Genomic DNA, 19,823 nt, shown 5'->3' on the forward strand with positions numbered 1-19,823 from the left:
AAATGTTCGGTCATCCTACAATACTTCGAGCGCCCTACAAATCGCTGACTCAGCCACTTAACGCCTTCACGCGTCCCGTACGCGTCAAGCTTCAGGGAAATGCGGAGTGCAAAGTCGCATGGCCAGTGAAGCATTCTTTTATCTCGAGAACTCAATTTGAGAGATACCCGAGATACCCCCTACTGAGAGAATCATCACCCATATCCACCTCATCATTACCTGTCCTATCCCACTGCTGTTCCGCATACCTGCGGTGGGAGCAGACCAACCACCCCGAAGATGGCACCTCAATCATCGCAATCCGCACCTTCACCGTCACTCAAACGCAAGCAACCAAGTATTTCTAGCTTTTTCACCCAGAAACCCTCCTCCAGCGCCTCTCCCAAAGACTCCGAAGCGACCCCGGCCAAGGGACCCAAGAAGAGACAAGCCTCGCCAGCGGAGAAGATCAACGAGTCGAAACGAGCTGACCCAGTGGAAGAGGATGACGAAGAAGACATCGTCGTTCCAGCCCCAAAAAGAGCCAAGACCGCCGACACAGACGCAGAGGAGCCCATTCGAGTTGCGGCAAGCGTACCGTTCGAACATACGTCCCAGCCGAGCAGTAGTCAGCGCACCGACATTTTCAAATTCCAAAGCTCCCCTGCCATTGCTACAGGTGTGTCTGCTACAGATGCTACGGAGAAGGTCGACCCAGAACAGGACCAACGGAAGAAGGAAAAGGAGAAGCTTCACCAGAAATTTGTCAAGAAGCTCGGCGGAGCAGATTGCTTGATTGGAATTGGAAGGAGAGCTATAAACGATTCCACCGCTGGAGCAGACGAGGCTGCGGAGGCTGAGGAGGATGACGAATCTCCTCCGCCAACCAAAGGCAAGGGTGCCAAGAAGGGCGGAAGCAAACTCACACCCATGGAGAAGCAGGTCGTTGAGATTAAGCGCAAGCACATGAATACTGTACTCGTGATTGAAGTCGGTTACAAGTTCCGCTTCTTCGGTGAGGATGCACGCATTGCTGCAAAGGAGCTGGGCATTGTGTGCATCCCGGGGAAGTTCAGATTCGATGAACGTAAGTGTATCCTGCAATATCCTATTGAAGGTAACTGACTGATGGAATTTTAGATCCTTCGGAGGCACACCTTGACCGGTTTGCTTCAGCTAGCATCCCCGTGCATCGGCTGCATGTCCATGTGAAACGACTTGTTACGGCAGGCCACAAAGTCGGCGTAGTGCGACAGATCGAGACAGCTGCACTCAAAGCTGCGGGTGATAACCGCAACGCGCCATTTGTTCGCAAGTTGACGAATCTGTACACCAAAGGAACCTATATCGATGACGCCGAAGGTCTCGAGGGCCCTGCCCCGGCAGCGGGAGGCACTTCACCTGCTACGGGCTACATGCTCTGCATGACAGAGACAAACGCCAAGGGTCCAGGGAACGATGAGCGGGTGCATGTCGGAATCATTGCCGTTCAGCCGGCTACAGGCGATATCATCTACGACGATTTTGAGGATGGCTTTATGCGGAGCGAGATCGAGACACGACTCCTACACATTGCCCCCTGTGAAATTCTCATTGTTGGCGAGATGTCCCGAGCTAGCGAGAAGCTTGTTCAGCATTTGTCCGGAAGCAAAATGAATGTATTCGGCGATGCCGTGCGGCTGGAGCGGGCCCAGAAGAAGAAAACATCTGCTGCTGAGGCTCACAGTCATGTCTCGGGCTTTTACGCCGGTAAAATGAAGGCTACAAGCACTCAAGAGGATGCTCAAGCTGCAAAGTTACTCCAAAACGTTCTTGAACTGCCGGAACAGGTTACTGTTTGTTTGTCTGCTATGATTGAACACATGACTGAGTATGGTTTAGAGCATGTATTTGACCTTACTAAGTACTTTCAGCCCTTCTCGGCCCGCTCGCACATGCTCTTGAACGGAAACACCCTGGTCAGTTTGGAGATTTATCAGAACCAAACGGATCATTCGGCCAAGGGTAGTCTGTTCTGGACCCTGGATCGGACGCAGACCCGATTCGGGCAACGTATGTTGCGTCAATGGGTTGGACGACCTTTGCTTGATAAGGTTCGCCTGGAGGAGAGGACAAATGCTGTCGAGGAGCTGACGGACTCTGTCCGGGTGGTTTCTGTGGAAAGAGTGCGAGGCTTGCTCGGCAAAGTCAAGAGTGACCTGGAGAAGAGCTTGATTCGCATTTACTATGGAAAGGTAAGTGACTGTTCGTCATGATGGTCTTTATCGGTGCTAATATTCGGAAAGTGCACGCGTCCGGAACTCTTGAATGTGCTGCAAGCCATGCAAATGATTGCAATGGAATTCTCAGATATCAAATCACCCGGTCAGACAGGTTTCGAGTCAACACTAGTGAGCGAGGCAATCGCCTCTTTACCCACAATTCGAGCAGAAGTCGTCAAGTTTCTGGACAAGATCAATATGCATGCTGCTCGGACTGATGACAAGTACTCTTTCTTCCGTGAAGCAGAGGAAACAGAAGCCATCGGCGAACATAAGCTCCAGATTGGAAGCATTGAGCACAGTCTTTCCGAGCATCGCAAAGACGCGGCTTCAACGATTGGAAGAGGTAAAGTCGAATACTCGACAGTGTCCGGCATCGAGTACCTGATTGAAATCGAAAACAACTCACCGGCCCTCAAGCGCGTCCCGGCCTCATGGATCAAAGTAAGCGGCACAAAACGAGTCTCACGCTTCCACACACCGGAAGTCGTCCAAATGATCCGTGAACGTGACCAGCAAAAGGAAGCCCTAGCAGCGGCATGCGACCAAGCATACACAGCACTACTAGCCGACATTGCAGCCCAGTACCAATCCTTCCGTGATTGCGTCCAGTCTCTCGCAACACTAGACTGCCTACTATCCCTAGCAACAATCGCCCAACAACCCGGCTACGTCAAGCCAGAGTACACAGACGAAGCAGGCCTACACATCGAGCAAGGCCGCCACCCAATGGTCGAGCACCTCCTTACAAACTCATACGTACCCAACGACACAAACCTGCACCACGACAACACACGCGCACTCCTCGTTACAGGCCCTAACATGGGCGGTAAATCCAGCTACGTACGACAAGTGGCATTAATCGCAATAATGGGCCAAATCGGCTCCTACGTCCCAGCAGCCTCAGCCAAACTCGGTCTCCTAGATGCCGTCTTCACGCGCATGGGAGCATTCGACAACATGCTCGCCGGCGAGTCAACATTCATGGTCGAACTCTCTGAGACAGCAGATATCCTCAAGCAAGCCACGCCGCGGTCTTTGGTTATCCTCGACGAATTGGGCCGTGGTACATCAACGCACGACGGTGTTGCCATCGCTCAGGCTGTTCTGGATTACATGGTCCGGTCTATCCAATCCCTCACACTATTCATCACCCATTACCAGCACCTCTCACGGATGGTACAATCATTCCCTGATAACGCCCTCCGTAATGTGCACATGAAGTTCACAGAAACAGGCGAGAAAGAGGGCGACGAGGAGATCACATTCTTGTATGAAGTCACTGAAGGCGTTGCGCATCGCAGTTACGGATTGAATGTGGCTCGATTGGCTAACTTGCCCTCGGCTGTTATTGATATTGCTCGTCAGAAGAGCACACAGCTTGAGGAGTCTATTCGTCGGAAACGGCTGGCTGGGCTTGTTGGTGCCGTTGGGCGTGTTCTGGATAGCAAGGGTGGAGATGGGGACTCTGTTAGTGATGGGTTTCTTGAGAGGCTTGTGGCTAGTGCTGAGCAGTTATAATTTACACTATGTGACCTGGACAGGCGCAATGGGGTTTTTTCGGTTTTGTACAGATTACGTGCATGGGTTGATTTACCATAAGTCGAAGCCCATATCAGATATCAGATATCAATACTCTGTACTGGCAGGGCATGATATCCACGTAGACTTGGTGTGTAGGCATGAAGTAATAGGACGATATGTAATAGTCAAGCAGTGACAATACCTACTTGGCCATGTACCATTAGACTATGATGGAATACTACAATCGAACACCGTCAGGCACTACGAACGCCCTCGACAGGCGGAATCAGAGGTTTTCAAATGTTTTTGGGGGGATTCCATTGTTGTTTTTGTCGATCAGGCCTGGTTCAATATGAGGATTTACAAGTACTAGCAAAGCCAGTAACAAGAGGAAAGAGGGAAACAACATCACAACCTCGTTTGTCGCATTGAGCCCGTGCAAACACGTCAAAAGGACGTGTGAATGTAGTAAAACACCAGATCGAAACCAGTCCAGACCGTTGCCACAAAGTCCACAAACCAGCCCTCGCGCAAAGAACCTGATTTCGTTTCTCATATCAATAATATTTGGGAAAAAAGGCTTTCTAAATCTTGAATTTTGCGACTCTCTCCTCCTCTCTCTCGCGCTCGGTTCTCCATAATCGACCTTCCGGGACTATTGGAGCAAAAGGTTTAACACCAAAAAGTCATTCCACCCATACATTCACATCCAGTCGATACATCGGATAAAAAGGCGACAGTCGATAGGCGGGAAGATGGGCAGCGCGGCAATTTAGGGCTGGGAAGTTTGGGAGGTTGAAGGTACGGCAAAGAAGAAAGGCGGAGGACACGTTTTTGGCCGAAGAGTGATCATGAAAAACCGGTCGTGAGGGATATGCGAGAGAAGAAAAGAGACAAAATAGACGCGAGCGAAATTTCGTTTTGGCTGTTTTTAACGGAGACGGCGGGCCTCGCGCTCGGACTCGAGGAGGCACAGGATGTCATCAACGCGGACTGGTGGAGAGGTTAGTTTGTGATTCGTTGAAGTTTTGTGTGTCGATCCCCGAAATTTCATATTCCGACATGTGGCTCTTCAATTGTGAAGAAAGCCATGTGTTCCTCCTCTTGATATGTGCATAATCGAGAGACGACTGGGAGGAAATCAATATCGCATACCTGGGCCCTTGACGTTACGGATGATGGAACGGGAGGTGTCGTCCATGAACTCGACGCGGACCTGAGTAACACCACCACGGGATCCTATAAGAAATCCAATTAGCCATTGTTGTTCCTCCAAATTCTAGCTTTCATATTCTTTTGACGGGCGACGATCGGGGGCGCATGGGTAGAACCCCGCGGATATCGAAATGTGGATTTTGAGCTTCAAAAACTCAGGAATGGCACATACCGGTGCGGCCGAGGACACGGGTCACCTTGACGAGCTTAACGGGCTGCTTGCTGGAATCCATCTTGTCGGAAGGGAGAGGGCGTTGAGCTCGAGGGTTGGAGTTGGTTGGACGGGTGTAAGGGAATGTTGAAGATGAATTTGCCTTGTGTGGGTTCGTGCAAATTACGCGAGGGCTCAGGGCTGGACACCTGAGCCGTCAGGCATTCAATGAGTCAGCAATATGGCACCTGGTTAGTCATGTCTCAACCTGAGGCATTTATCCACCTCAGGCAGAACTTTTTTTTTACGTATACGGGCGCAATCTGACTGGATGTGGTTGCGCCAATTACTTTGAGCCTCCCAAGTATATAAGATCGATCGAATTGAAGCAATTGGCTGCAAGTATCACGTGGGCCAGTGCTCTCTTCCCTGACTTCCCGTACAATCTCCGGTCCCGCAGTTAGTTCGGATCTGCCCCTCCAATTTCTGAGCTCCGGTGTGCCTCTGACTCTTATCTTATTCTCGCAATTGATTCTTTGGGTTCTTTTTCTTAAATCCCCATTATATACCACCTCCGACCCTCTCGAAGCAAAGCTCCGCGCTCAATCGCTCAATCGCAATGGATCTCGTCAACCAGTGAGTCAACCCCAATTGAAAATCACCATTGCGCATTACGCTGACCGTATGACTCCAATCAGCCTCGAGGGCCGTCTCCTTTTCGCCGTCCCCAAGAGCAAGTCTCACCAAGTCGTGATAATGACTCATAGAGTCTACGCGACACTCCCACGGATCAGAAATAAAGAACAAAGAAGAACAAGAACAGCATGCTGACGAAACATCCCACTCTACAGAAGGACGTCTTCAACAAGCAACCCTAGACCTCCTCTCCGGCTCCGATGTCCAATTTCGCCGTGAAACCCGCCTCGATATCGCCCTGGTCAAGAACCTGCCCATTGCGCTGATCTTCTTGCCCGCCGCCGACATCCCCACCTTCGTCGGTGAGGGCCGCGTTGACCTCGGTATCACTGGCCGCGACCAGGTCGCTGAGCACGATGCCACCCTGCCGGCTGGCGAAGTCTCCGGCGTTGAGGAGATTCTCGATCTCGGCTTCGGCGGCTGCAAGCTGCAGGTCCAGGTCCCCGAGAAGGGCGACATGACCGAGGCCAAGCAGCTTGTTGGCCGCAACGTCGTGACCAGCTTCACTGCGCTCACTGAGCAGTTCTTCCGCCAGCTTGAGGGTGCGGAGGCGGGCGAAAAGCTCAAGACTAACATTAAATATGTCGGCGGCAGTGTCGAGGCTGCTTGCGCTCTCGGTGTTGCGGATGGTATTGTCGATCTAGTTGGTATGTAATCTTCCTGCTCGGCATTGGTTTACTTGGAAGTATGCTTATCCATTCATCAGAATCCGGTGAGACCATGAAGGCCGCCGGCCTCAAGGCCATCGATACCGTCGTCTCCAGTACCGCTGTACTAGTCAAGGCCCGCGAATCCAACAGCGACATCCTCAACCTCCTCACCTCCCGCATCCGCGGTGTCATCACCGCCCAGAAGTTCGTCCTCTGCCAGTACAACATCCCCCGTACTCAGCTGCCCACTGCCTCCAAGGTTACCCCCGGCAAGCGCGCACCCACCATCACCGCCCTCGAGGAGGAGAACTGGGTTGCTGTCAGCTCAATGGTTGAGAAGAAGCGCATTGCTACGGTAATGGATGAGCTGATTAAGGTCGGCGCTACTGATATCTTGGTTTTGAACATTGCCAACTCGCGCACGGATTAAAGACTTTGATGACTTGATTTTTTTTGTTGGTACTTTCTAGCATTTTTCTCATGATTGGTTGTCTTTTTCGTACGCTATATATTTTTGGATGTTCTTGGATTCCTTTATTTCCTTTTCGTTCCGCGGGATTGTCTCTTTTGTTCCGATGAGACTTGGACTGAGGCAAAAGCATTTAGTCTGTTTCGAATGCAGATACATGCATAAAAGGGCATTGGGTTGTAACAAAAAATGATTCTATTCATCTTATAATTCCTTCCACTTCATGTTTACCGTGTATTTCCTAATTCGAGAGATAATATCATCATCTTGTCACTGTACAAGAGCTATCTAAACGTATATACTCATCTCAATCTCCAGAACATAAATCATGTCCAAAACCCAAACCCACCACATAAACCTGTAAATCATAAGCGCAAGCCATTGGTATCATCAAGCATAAATCAACAAATCAAAAGAAACGTTCAACCACACGTCACATCAATCACAATTCCTTCTCACCAAGCCCAACACCCTCCTTCCGTCCCCTATTAATAGCTCTCAGACACTGCCCGACTCCCTCAAGATCCCCAAGCAATCCAACATGCCCCCGATCACTCTTAACCAACCCATCCTTGATAATCCGATATCCAGGCGGGAGCATAGCAGCCGAGGCAAGACAAACACCATCACCAGCCGCAAATGCCAGATCATCATACGCATCAATGTGCTTAATGCCTTCGCGGGAGACGACCCGTGCGCCGTAGACTGTCGGTACGGTTTTACCGTATAACACTGCTACTGGCGGGTACTTATTCTCTGAGTGGTGAGTTGGTCTGAAAGCAAGGTTTGATTTGAAGCGTTTTGTTTCGAAGAGCGTGCGTTGGAGATATTCTATTGCTGCGCCGCGTGGGATTGTGCTTGTTGTTGCTGCTTTTGTTGTTGCTGAGCTGCCGCGGGGATGCTGCACTGGTCCTACTAGTCCGTCTGCTGGGAAGTGCGTGGCGCCGTGGGCCTTTTCCGATGCGTAGGCTGCCACTGAAGACGGGGTTGGGGTTGTGTTTGAGTGGATTGGTGCGTGGTAGGCGGATGGATGGGGAGGGTTGCGGGCTGTTATGTCCTTGTCTGTTGTTGAAACTGGTTGTTGGTGAGTGTCTGAGAGGTTGCTGGCCTCTTGGACGAGAGATTCGTCTGAATCATCGCGCGGAGGCATGGAGAAGCGCTTGCCAATGATGGGTAGGTCTTTTAGGCCGCGGTTTGTTAGGCTGCCGTTTGTTGGGAGGGCTGGGGCTATGCATGGCGAGAGACGGTGCTCGTCCCAGGTGTTGGCGTCGAAGAAGTCGACGCGGAATTCTTCCTTGCTTTGCTTGTCGATGAAGCAGTGCCCGTCTTCTGGGAGGAGGGCGAAGCTGGTGCGGAAGGTGAAGTTTACTTGTGCTGTAAGGACGCGGGAGCTGAGCAGGACGTCATCGCCGTTGCGGAGGGGTCCGAGGATATTTACGCAGTGCTGGGGTACACCTGCGTAGACGACACCCGCGAAGAGGTCCGGTCGTTCGTTGACTGCGTGTCGGGTTATGAGGCCTCCCAGGCTGTGGGCAATGACTGTCGCTCCACGGGGTGCCTCGGAGCCTTCTGGTTGTGGCTGGTTACAGGGCAACCCCTCTAGGAAAGCGATAAGTCTGCGGGACAGAAGCTCAGGGCTCAATCGCCAATCGTAGCCGTAATCATGAACACGGAGGTCTCCATGCTGGGCATTGTCGCTCTTGCGCAGTCGCTTCATTAATCGTCGGCAGACGTCCACAGGTCCAACATGGGAGAGAACACCTGATGGGATGATTGTCTCTTCCATGCGCTCTTCATCCTCTGGGTTCAGACCGACCTCTAGATCCACTTTTCGCAGATTCAAGCCAACCTTCATGGGAACCCAAAGCTGTCGCTGAGGCGGTTTGGCCGACCGCAGGATTGACCCTCGATATCCTCCCAGAATGACAACATCACCCGTGAGTTCAGCCATGGCTTCTTCCAAAATGGGATGTGTGGGGTTGGTATTGTTCCGTGGAGGTGGCGGGCTCGCAGTTCGCTGGGATGTTTCTTTATTGTCATTGCTATTAAAAGTAGAATGTGAGCCATTACCGAGCTCCGGCAAGAACTGACGCGAACCCCAATCTGAGCGAATGTCATGAAGAGTCGGCATGCTGAGTAGCTTGCTACTCGAATCTTGGAAACTATCCTTGATCGCCTTGAATCTGCTGTTCACCTGAGAGTGCACATTCTCGTATAATGGTCGCTGCTCCAGAGATGATGCCGTTGACGAAGCGCGCAGGTATAGCGATTGATCAGAGGATGACCTCCTCAGACTCGGTGGCCGACCTGGCATAGCAGTGCTGGGGCGTCGAGCAAAAGAATGCTTCGCGGCCGAGGTTCCATCAGGCGACCGCAGCTCAGAAAGTGCCTGGTTTGCTTCTCCATCATCGTCATTGCTGAATCCATTAGGTCCCCTTGGCCCCCGCCGTGAAGACGGAGACCGCCGATCCAGCGACGAGGTTCTCTTCTGCTCCAAGTTCTTCTTAGCAGCAGGTGCCACAGTTTGGCTACGCGACCGATTCTGCCCATTCCCCGAGCCGCGAAACGAGAGCGAAGGCCGCTTTCTCAGCGACGCCAAGTCCGGCAAGAACTTCTTCAACTCGCCAGACCAAGCCCGCGGCCGACGAGGCAAAGACGTCTTCAACAAGTTACCAACAAAACTGGTTCGATGGCTCACAGCCGTGTCCTTATGCTCCGCCGTAGCCAGGGGCTTGCCCGCACCCGGAGCAAAAAGATCACTACGGGGACCATGTTGGACACGGCGCTGCGGCTGCGCCTGAAGAGAAGGACTCGTGCGCTCTTTTCGTTGTACGTCGGGTTCGGACACGGGTTCCACGGGCTCCGGCTCGGCGGTGATTTGCGATGCGAAGAGGCCATCTTCGCCGACTGTATCCGGGATCGTTGCGAAATATTCCCCCTGCTTCTCCAACATGCGGTTCTTCTCTTCTAGGGGTGTTGCGCGTGCTTTCATGCGGCTTTGTTGGCGGCCAATGCTGACCCCGACCACATCGCCAGCTGCATCTTCGTCGGCGTCTGCGACGGAGAGGGGAACCGGATCATCGCTGTCGGAGCTGGAGAAGGACGAGTATTGTGAGGGGGAGTCTGAGGCAGCGATGTTCGGGGACGACTCGGAGGAGTATAATGCTTGGTGCTTCGGCGGAGCCAGTGCCTCTGGGGAATTGCCGATTGAAGTCATCTGGAATATAGAGCTCTCAGAGCATGAGGTCGAACATATACGGGTGTGCGAGACGGTGATGTAATGTGGCCCGGGCGTATAAATATGCAGAACTTCAAATTGGGCGCTGATGCAGATTATAATGCAGTGAACTTCAAGTAAATATGTGTAGGTTGTTAATTTTCTTTTCTTATAAATTGGCCGGAAACAGTGGGTTCCACCAGCACAGCCTACTCGGGTCGCCCGGAAGGCGATGTCCGTTTGGTATTTTGTTCGGGAGCCTTGATATGAAGGTATCTGGGCAAATGCTTAGCCTGTACTTGCAGCTTGTTGCTTTGTCTTCTCCACGATCTATGTCCGTGGTTGAAGTCGGGAGATCGATGCCCTAATTTCCGTCAACCCGGGCATGTCGACGATCATATGAAATTCTGCTACCTGATGTTCCAATCCTGTTCTATGCACTTCTATGCACATTTATCTTTGGTCTATATAACCGAGACTCTATTTCCTACTAGATCGTCGTGATGATGACATCTCACATCAGATTTCAAGGTTTCAACGATCAACATTATGGAACATCGCATTATACATGTCTAAGTCTACACTAGCTCTATCATACACAATCTAATCAACCCCGCCCCTTGAACTGCCCCGATCGAATCTCCTCCTCGCCTTTACGGGCGATTTCAGCATTCCGCTCCGCCCCATCATTGGATCCGAAAGCCCGGTCAACAGCTGTATTCAGGGCTCCGCGCAGGGATTCTCCAGCACCCTACAGGAAGACAATTAGACTGTATCAGAGGAACTAGATCTAAGCGGTGAACTTACATGAACAGAAGCCGCAGCTCCCATAACTCCGTGACCGAGGTTATCGCCAGCCTTTGACCCCGCCATAGAGCTCTTATCTGTCGTAGTGAAGGGTTGATCGTGTGTCGCTGCATGCTCTGTTGCATGGTTTGTGCGTGGAGGGACTGGCGGCTTTTCGTAGCTTGCTCCAGTTGAAGGGTTATACCCCTTTGTTGAGGGATCATAGGTAGATTGTGAATCCCTCATACCCGTCGGGATGCCGGCGGAGCCTGTTGAGGAACCGCCAGCGACATTGGTGTGGGTTCGTTGAGTTGGTTCGTATGTTTCGTTATTCATATTGAAGGATATATGTATGCAATATACAGAGTAGATATACAGAGTGGGTTTAAATGATTACAGTCGAAGAAAGAGAGCCGAGCGAGTTGGTCTTGATTTATACTTGTCGATGACGTCAGGATGAGCAAAGGGAGGTTACTCGATCTACAATCTACGAAGTATGTGAGCTATAGCAGTGGCAGTTGTATTCTACTTGGAGTATCCTGCATCACTTATACCCCAGTGAGTCACAGAAATGTACACTGCATAAAAGTATCAATAATCATATCCGAGCCGAGGTATAGGAGCAGTTTTCCTAATCTGGGAGCCTCTCCGATACCCCAGACTCCCTTTTCTTCAACGCCCTCCCTCCCCATTTTCTTTTTGAATCTATCTCTATAACCACTTTTCTATCTCCAGATACAGTCCAAAATGTCCTACAAACAAATCATCTACACCACCCCGCCAGCCCCGGCCATCGATCCCTCCCTGACAACAGGAACCTTCCGCGTGAACACAACGCCCAAACCGCAAAATGTGCCCGCAGACAAAATCCTCGTGCGCGTGCACTATCTCTCTCTCGACCCAGCCATGCGCCAATGGCTTACAGCCAAACGTTCCTACATCGCACCAGTCGAACAAGGCGCCGTAATGCGCGGCCAGAGCATCGCACAGGTCGTTTCCGTTGGCAGCGACCTCGCATCCCAATACAACGCCGGCGACTGGGTCGTTGCCTACTCTGGCTGGCAAGAATATGCCCTGGTAGGTGCCAAGGAAGCCGAGAAGGTGGCCCTGCCGGCCGGCGGCCGTCCCACAGATGCCATGTCCGTTCTCGGTATGACGGGCCTGACGGCCTACTTTGGTATGCTTGAGGTTGGGCAGCCGAAGGCTGGGGATACGGTTGTTGTTTCTGGGGCTGCGGGTGCGACTGGTATGGTTGCTGGTCAGATTGCGCGCATTAAGGGTGCCAAGAGGGTGGTTGGTTTGGCGGGTAGTAAGGAGAAGTGTGAGTTCCTCGTTAAGGATCTTGGCTTTGATGCGGCGGTCAATTATAAGGATGCCGATTGGAAGAAGCAGCTTAAGGAGGCTACGCCTGAGTATATTGATGTTTTCTTTGATAATACCGGCGGTGAAATTCTTGATGCTTGTCTTGCGCGTGCTGCGAGGGACTCGCGCTTTGTAATTTGTGGTGCTATCAGTCAGTATAACTCTGCTAAGCCGCAGGGTCCGGCTAGCTTTATGACTGTCATTGTGAGTTCTGTTCTTGGGGTTTGGGTTCTTGTAGGCTTTGGCTAACTGTTGGCAGTCGCAACGTATCACTATCAAGGGCTTCATTGTTTTTGATTATGCGAAGAAGTATCCCACTGCCCTGAAGGAGCTGGCATCCTGGTTGTCCCAGGGTAAGCTCAAGCGCAAGGAGCATATCGTTCCTGGGGGTCTTGAGGCGGCGCCCAAGGCTTTGATTGATCTCTATGCCGGTGTCAACACTGGCAAGATGATGGTGGAGGTTGCACCAATCAGCGAGACCCTGGCTACAAAGTCCAAACTGTGATCTCAATCCGGTGCATTTGAACGATTCAATCGAAAGATTGGAGAGTGTTTTACATATTGCATAGGCAAATCTTAACACAAAAGATTATTCAATTTTCAATCAAACTGAACTAGAAAAGGCTCATATCCACCTGAAGCTCAATATCTCACAAAGACCCAGCAGCAAGAACATACCCCCCATCAACAACAACACTCTGTCCATTCAAATACTGATTCGTAGTCGCGAACAGCACAGCACTAGCCATATCCTCATCCCTGCCAGGCCTAGATGCAGGAACCTTCTTCTCATACTTCTCAGCAGGAATGAAATTCTTCTGCTTCTCATCACTCGCCCCAGCAGTCATCTCACTGGGGAAAACACCCGGCGCAATATGATTAACACGGATCTTCAAATTCGAACTGGAAACCTCATGCGCCAGCATTTTCGTCAGATGAATGGCCGCTGCTTTGGATGCGTTGTATGCGAAGTGGTGCTGTGATACCTTCACGATACCCGAAATGGATGTCGTGTTTATCACTGTACTCGACCATCCATGGTTGATCTCTGCTTCAGATCCTTTCTGAAGAAGCGGGAGAAAGGCGGTTGTCATAAAGAAGAGCTGGGAGACATTCGTTCGGAAGACATCGTCCCATTGAGCGAATGTCGCGTTTGAATCTTCGAATAGCGATTCGCGGAGTTTGCCCGCGTCTTCGTGTTCCGTTTCTTGGGATTCGTTGGCGATGCCGGCATTATTAATCAAGATTGAAAGGTGGCCTTCACGGGACGAGATCTCTTTGGCTAAGTTGTCGATCTCGGTCTTTTTGGTGATGTCGGCTGTGAGGGGGATGATTTCGCCCGGGATGTCTTTGCTGTACAGCTCTGCTACTCTGTCGAGCTTTTCTTCTGTTCGACCTGTTATGTAGACTTTTGCGCCGTTTACGGCTAGGGCTTGGGTTGCCATTAGGCCTATGCCTGAGCCGCCGCCTGTTATTAGGGCCACTTTGAGGTTTCTTAGATTATTGTTGAAATTACTCAGGGTTGCGTGGTTTACCTTTATTTTTGACATTGAACAGATTTTCAAGCTTGAAGCTTTGGTTGCTTTGTTGGGCTTCCATTTTGGTGTTGTTTGAGACTGGGAACGTTCGTGCGGGTGTGGTCACAAATTGGCGTGATACTGGACAGGGAGAAAATTTTCTTAGAGCAGCTGATGGAAATAGCGATCTCTGAATATTCTTCAAACAAAGAGACGGAACAATTCGTCGATTTGGGATATGAATCGGAAACATGGTTGCTGAAGTCGACGTGGGTTTATATATGGGAAGATAAAGCTTTTAGGACAATCATTAAACGTGGAATATTTTGGAACCTAAAACCTGTTCTTGTGAAATCTTGCCTGTTCCAAACACGAGTTCATTCATGTGCAGGTCATAAGTTAACTTAGTGACTGGTCGCCTTCCGTCGACGTGGATCATTCTATGACAGGGAGTCGACCTATTTCGTAAAAACGTGGATCTTTCAGTAGCCAGTCATGAACATCGCTCTAGATAAAGTTAATCCAGTATTCCCTGTTTTATTGTGTAAGACAGGAGCTTGTTTTAATAGCCTTGGAGGTGTCATATCAGAATGATGTAATAACTATGTCGACCTCGGCCAACATGCATTTTGATACTTCAACCGCACAGGAAATAGCATTAAGACTAATGACTTGCCTTATTAGATAGAGCGGCGTAGAATTGGTATGGTCCTCTTTGTGTTGTATACTCAGACTTCAAAGTTCAGATATATCCTGCATGCAGAGCTTACACGCACCCTACATTCGATCCGGACCACCAATATCCAGACCATATATCTCGCAAATCAGCCATCGTTGCGACCTTTACCTTGAATCACTGATCTACTGGTTCTAGACAGTGGCGAAAATGTTCCTGCATGGATTGAACATACCTAGAACTGAGCCGAATGTGACCACTACATCTTCCCTCAGCGCACAAGCACAACGTCTTTCGGGTAACGTGCCTTAGATAGCAATCTAATCTAGTATTAGATATGTATAGTTTGATGAATGGGCTTGTCGAATGGTAGAAAGAGAAATATACGTTGCTGAAGATGGCTGTAGATGGGTCGGGAAACTGAATGATCAAGCATGTCTTTCAGCACGAGGCAGATCTTCTTGACACCACGTGGAAGTAGGAGTCTAACGTCCAGGTTCCTCTGGAGAAACCATAATCCACAGTGCTCATATTCATACAAACGTTTAAGCATGCTAGTGTACACATGCTAGTGTACAGAGTAATACACAGCCTTCCCCGATGGGAAAAAAATACAAATTGATACCCACAAAACACCATAACAAAGTATAGGTATGAATAGATACATAGTTCCCAAGCCACGGGAGAATGATAAAGCTACCAGTCTCAATTCCGTCATTGTTGATTTTCGTTCCTTGTTTTTCATTGCTCCTCCACAAAGTGCTCGTAGCATCACATCTTGGGGTTCCTTGATTTAGTCAGTGTTCTTAGGGAGATAGATGAAAGAGAAGTCGTTTTGATCTCCTTCGGAGATGGTCTCCTCAGATGGGGCAGGGTGGCCCATTGATTGCCAGTTAGTCTGGTTCATGTGACTGTGGTCATATGGGTCGTAGCTGGGGCCCTTGGCAGGGGCGAGCAGGGGGTTGGCATTGTATCCGTTCTTGTTGAAGTCCTGGTATGTGTCAAGCACCGACTCATCAAAGAAGTATTCGGGCGAGAGATCAGTTCTGTCAGCAGCAGCACGCTTGGCAAATGGTGAGTGCCAGCTGTGAGCATCGATGCGACCATGGGGATCCAAAATGGGCTCAATGTTCTCCTTGTCGACTGCGGTTTTCCCAATTCCAATCTTCGAGCCATGCATGCCAAAGGCGTTTGACTTTCCGTCCAAAGCAAGACGCACGGGAGTCAGTGTATCAAAATAAGTAGAACGGGATCGCTCTTGGTCCTTGGGGGAGAATTTGTGGTCATCTTCATCTGTGAAAATACTGAAGCCATTCTGTGACTTCTTTCCAAATGCTCGGACAGCAAGACCCATTTCACCATCTTCACCTGTGAAGGATACAACATCATCTGCTGTGCGCTGATACCAACGAGGGGATCTGCTTGGTCCCTTGGGGGGTTTTTTGGTATTCTTGGCATCTTTGTGTCTGGCAGTCTTCGCGCGTTTCTTGTCCACGGCACGGAGCACGTTAGGGTCAATTTGTTCCAATGTGGGTTTTCTGGGGCGGTTGAAGTGACGCCGGGGAATCGGACTCTCTCCTTTCAGTGGGCTGTGGATTTCAACATTGCCCGTAATCTCACGGACCGATCGAAGAGTACCGGATGGAGAAAAGACCTGTTCAAGGGGTTTCACGTTCTTGGAACTCGATTCCATTCTCCTCAGCGAGGAACCGTCTTTCTTCTGATTGCGCTTAAGCTTCATCTTCAGTGTAGCAGAGTCAAAAACATCCATGCCGGGCCACAGAACGCCTTTGAGTCTTGCAATTTCATCAGCACGAGCCTTGCCCCCGACGCCACCAGATGCGTGGGAAAGAGAGACCACAAGGCGCTTGGGAGTGTCTCGAGAGAATGTCCAGGCAATCTCTTCGGGCTTTCGTCGGTTTCGGGGCCGAGTGGGTGTCACGGGCAGGGCAGGGTAGTCGCTGTTCATTGGAAGTGGTGTGCCCACGGATTGCCAGTCGTTGGAGAATCGACCGGAGCGAAGGAAAGGACCGGTGGAGGAGAGTGCACTTATGACCATAGTGGTTGACCCCTTTGGAGTATTGACGGGTGTAAACGTAGCATGTTCTATGTCTTCATGTTTTCCAAGTAATGGATCAGTCAAGCGAGGATCAATACAATCAGAAATGAGGGTTGAAAGAGTTGAAACAGAGGCATCAGTGGCACGTTTCTTTGGAGGGGGTTTTTTGTTGTTGTCTTCCGACTTTCTCTTCTTGTTACGGGCTTGTTTGTTGGACATGCGCTTCAAGCGAGGATCAATACAATCAGAAATGAGGGTTGAAAGAGTTGAAACAGAGGCATCAGTGGCACGTTTCTTTGGAGGGGGTTTTTTGTTGTTGTCTTCCGACTTTCTCTTCTTGTTACGGGCTTGTTTGTTGGACATGCGCTCGGCCAACTGCCGGGGGATGTCATTTGCTTTGGACCAGAGTTCATACTCCCCGAGAAGTTCAGCGGCTTCGTGTTCGTCGTGACTGCGGACGGTGAGTTTGAATGAATGGGACAAATGAGCCTTGGAGCCAACGTGGGTTAACAAATGGGAGCTATCACAGAATCGGGGCTGCCCAGGGCAAACGATGCATTGGAGAGAAGCATCCATTGCTCCAAGAGACAAAAGACCGGACGCAATGGAAGTAGTAGAATTATTTGTTAAGAGCACGTGCGGTAAGTAGTGAAGTTGTCGAAAGAGCGATGGAGGCAGGAAAGGTAAACAAGCGTGACATGCGCTTTGTGTTCTTGCCCTTTTCTGCCAATCTACAGTTTGGAAGGAGCCGGTCACGGGACAGGTTCAACGGGTTTGAGTCAATGTCTGTGAACGTCAATGTAATTCACTATCCTATTGTATGTACCACGATGTCTTAACAGCCTTAGGCCATTGTGGGGGGATATGAAGCGGAATAAGTCAAAGTGGCTTTGATCTCCTCCCGCATTGTATCCCGTGGTCCATGGGAAGAGAACATTCACGGGTTATTAGATTGCGGGAGGGTAGTATGTAATTTGAAACAATTCACCTCAAGACATTGGCTCTTTTGGGCATTGATTCTCTCAGACACTTTATAATCCCAGGCCTTTGGTAATGGATTTAGGCATACAACTAGATGAGGTTAACATTCATCCCATGTCACGTGCAAGACCAACTCACTAAACAGGGTCGATCTCCTCTAGACCTTCGAACTTCAACAGACTTAAACCCGCAAGACTAAAGTGTGTGTGATAAACATCAACCATGTTGCCTGGTCGATCTGCGAAGCCTCCAGCATCAGGGTCCTAGGTACTGTTAGCCTTGTCTCATATCATTTCGAAAGGGTCAACTAACCTGACATTGTAGTACAAATGCAGCAAGCTTCTTTCCATCAATCCAGTGCAGACGGTCAATCATGGCAAGACTTGATCCAACCCACCAGCTATAGCAAGCATCTGCCAGCTTTTCTGGTCGACCATTGAAGCCGCCACTTTCGATCTGTCTTTCACTGAGCCAGGCCCCTAAACGATCCCTGTTCACTAGATCCAGGCGGCCAGCGATAGCCAGGGCACCGATACAGGTGAACACCTGACCGGCATGGGATTCGGCGCCAGGGCTGATACCATAACCGCCATCCAAGTTTTCACAGCGTTGAATGTGAGCAACGGCCTTGGGGACATCGACTAGTTCCAGAAGGCGTAACAGTGATAGTGCGTTGAGAGCACCATATAAGAATCGGGTATCGGTTTCACCCCAATGGTCTCCCTTGAAGGAGCCATCTGCATTCTGCAAGTTTGCAATGACTGTGACGGGTTAGTGTCCTGTTGAGCATGTTAGAGGGGAGGGCCGTACAAGACCCGACTTTCTCCTTGCCGCCTCGGCCTCGCTTCTCGAGTTCATCCACAGCATCAATGGTGACGAGGATCTGGACAGCCGAGACGGTGTAGAGCATGTGGGCATCATGGCCCGGTGCTGCGCCGAAGCCGCCATTGTCACTTTGACATGACAGCACAAAGTCGATGGTTTGATCTCGAGGCAACGCATCTGGTTGACCCAAGATATGCAAAGCTGTCAAACCCCAGTACACGCCATTCAGTCGCAGGTGCTCGGTCAGCCAGTATTCCAGTTCATCCTTCCTCTATGATCCGTCAGACGCGCCCGACGCGTTATTTTTCAAGGAGCACGCACAGTGTCCAGGTTCTTGATGTAAGTCACATGTTTCACGGAGTGCAGTTCCGTATCTGCGGGGCTACCCCCAGCCCTCCCCGGGCCCGATACTAAAGCCATGTTGATGGGGGCTGAAGTTTAGAAAGGAGGATGATGATTGGAGGGGGTTAGTAGATCTGAGAGCTGAGACCATAGGGCGGTGAATCTATCCAAGCTAGATGTTTACAGTTAGACTGGTGGCTTGCACATGGATGCAGGGAGTTTGTGGCGTAGTGTGCGATTTTTCGGGTTTTAGTCACCCCCTCACGTGAATTACCTGTTTTGGGTATAGCGGTAATTACATAAACTAGTTTGACGTCTCAACATGTTTCAGATAGGATGGATCCTCGGTGTGTTACTCGCAATATAATTATAGATCAATCCCGTCATATCTTAGACATGTACATATACATACACTGTAGAAGATGTATCATGTGTTAAATTCATGACTAACAAAGACATAATTCCTTGTACACCGTGATCCCAATTGTAGGCAATGGAAGTTGTTTCTAAAACGAGAACCCCACAGGCATCCATGGTCAAGCGATGTAGGACAAGGCCCCGAAACCCCGGCTAAATTAATTTAGAAAAAAAAGTGGAGGGTCTCAAAACGCTTCTGTGGGAACTGCCCCTGATCCGAAGTCCACTGTACCAGAGTACCACAGTGTAATAATATGATATGACTGCCTATTGTTTATTACTTCAATTACTTCATCCTTTCCACATACATAGGTCATGATCGAGAGATCTATAAACAACCATGGTATGAATAAATAGGATTGACTCGACATTTGCCCCGACCAATGGCAAGCCAGGACTCGAGCAACGTAAGGCAAGCACATCATCCCGCCCGTGGCTCCAACTGCCAGACCCAGTGGTTAAAGTGGAGAGGCCTCTGATCACAAAGTACTCCGTTCACCGTGCTTCTTTCCTTTAACTCTCAGTCCCGTAGGGATCCATTGTCCGAGCTGGAGGTGACGCGAGCCAATGCCATTTTGCACATGTAACACAACTCGGAGCTATAATTGCTTCCAAGGCTACATTTCACAGTTATGTCCACACTGTCTGAATAGATGCGTATTCGGGTTCCAACCGTGGGCGTCCCTTGGATGAGTG

General features: G+C 50.2%; 9 protein-coding genes across 9 annotated transcripts; 3 read left to right on the forward strand and 6 right to left on the reverse strand.

The window, feature by feature from the left end:
• Positions 1–279: 279 nt before the first annotated feature.
• msh3 (mismatch repair protein MSH3) lies at positions 280–3,761 on the forward strand (the record flags this gene model as incomplete). Its single annotated transcript, XM_058461619.1, has 3 exons — positions 280–1,066; positions 1,120–2,213; positions 2,265–3,761. The coding sequence occupies 3 exons, from the start codon at positions 280–282 to the stop codon at positions 3,759–3,761; spliced, it is 3,378 nt and encodes a 1,125-aa protein (XP_058322196.1).
• A 730-nt stretch (positions 3,762–4,491) lies between these two features.
• On the reverse strand, positions 4,492–5,329 carry N7508_003554 (40S ribosomal eS28 domain-containing protein; the record flags this gene model as incomplete). The annotated part of the gene is made up of 3 exons (XM_058461620.1): positions 4,492–4,757; positions 4,920–5,003; positions 5,152–5,329. The coding sequence occupies 3 exons, from the start codon at positions 5,327–5,329 to the stop codon at positions 4,696–4,698; spliced, it is 324 nt and encodes a 107-aa protein (XP_058322197.1). The 3' UTR covers positions 4,492–4,695.
• Positions 5,330–5,749: 420 nt separating this feature from the next.
• On the forward strand, positions 5,750–6,906 carry N7508_003555 (ATP phosphoribosyltransferase; the record flags this gene model as incomplete). Its single annotated transcript, XM_058461621.1, has 4 exons — positions 5,750–5,766; positions 5,829–5,880; positions 5,954–6,473; positions 6,533–6,906. 4 exons carry the CDS (start codon positions 5,750–5,752, stop codon positions 6,904–6,906), a joined length of 963 nt encoding a protein of 320 aa, XP_058322198.1.
• Positions 6,907–7,387: 481 nt separating this feature from the next.
• On the reverse strand, positions 7,388–10,162 carry N7508_003556 (uncharacterized protein; the record flags this gene model as incomplete). The annotated part of the gene is made up of 1 exon (XM_058461622.1): positions 7,388–10,162. One exon carries the CDS (start codon positions 10,160–10,162, stop codon positions 7,388–7,390), a length of 2,775 nt encoding a protein of 924 aa, XP_058322199.1.
• A 607-nt stretch (positions 10,163–10,769) lies between these two features.
• Positions 10,770–11,284, reverse strand: dprC (the record flags this gene model as incomplete). Its single annotated transcript, XM_058461623.1, has 2 exons — positions 10,770–10,913; positions 10,970–11,284. The coding sequence occupies 2 exons, from the start codon at positions 11,282–11,284 to the stop codon at positions 10,770–10,772; spliced, it is 459 nt and encodes a 152-aa protein (XP_058322200.1).
• A 411-nt stretch (positions 11,285–11,695) lies between these two features.
• Positions 11,696–12,815, forward strand: N7508_003558 (NADP-dependent oxidoreductase; the record flags this gene model as incomplete). Its single annotated transcript, XM_058461624.1, has 2 exons — positions 11,696–12,514; positions 12,570–12,815. The coding sequence occupies 2 exons, from the start codon at positions 11,696–11,698 to the stop codon at positions 12,813–12,815; spliced, it is 1,065 nt and encodes a 354-aa protein (XP_058322201.1).
• A 145-nt stretch (positions 12,816–12,960) lies between these two features.
• Positions 12,961–13,909, reverse strand: N7508_003559 (SDR family NAD(P)-dependent oxidoreductase; the record flags this gene model as incomplete). Its single annotated transcript, XM_058461625.1, has 2 exons — positions 12,961–13,793; positions 13,846–13,909. 2 exons carry the CDS (start codon positions 13,907–13,909, stop codon positions 12,961–12,963), a joined length of 897 nt encoding a protein of 298 aa, XP_058322202.1.
• A 1,387-nt stretch (positions 13,910–15,296) lies between these two features.
• Positions 15,297–17,138, reverse strand: N7508_003560 (uncharacterized protein; the record flags this gene model as incomplete). The annotated part of the gene is made up of 1 exon (XM_058461626.1): positions 15,297–17,138. One exon carries the CDS (start codon positions 17,136–17,138, stop codon positions 15,297–15,299), a length of 1,842 nt encoding a protein of 613 aa, XP_058322203.1.
• A 542-nt stretch (positions 17,139–17,680) lies between these two features.
• Positions 17,681–18,788, reverse strand: N7508_003561 (Rab geranylgeranyltransferase subunit beta BET2; the record flags this gene model as incomplete). The annotated part of the gene is made up of 4 exons (XM_058461627.1): positions 17,681–17,806; positions 17,856–18,304; positions 18,354–18,639; positions 18,690–18,788. 4 exons carry the CDS (start codon positions 18,786–18,788, stop codon positions 17,681–17,683), a joined length of 960 nt encoding a protein of 319 aa, XP_058322204.1.
• Between the last annotated feature and the right edge of the window lie 1,035 nt (positions 18,789–19,823).

This window comes from Penicillium antarcticum (assembly GCF_028974205.1).
Source record: "Penicillium antarcticum strain IBT 31339 chromosome Unknown utg000003l_segment0_segment0, whole genome shotgun sequence".
NCBI classification, from domain to species: Eukaryota; Fungi; Ascomycota; class Eurotiomycetes; order Eurotiales; family Aspergillaceae; genus Penicillium; species Penicillium antarcticum.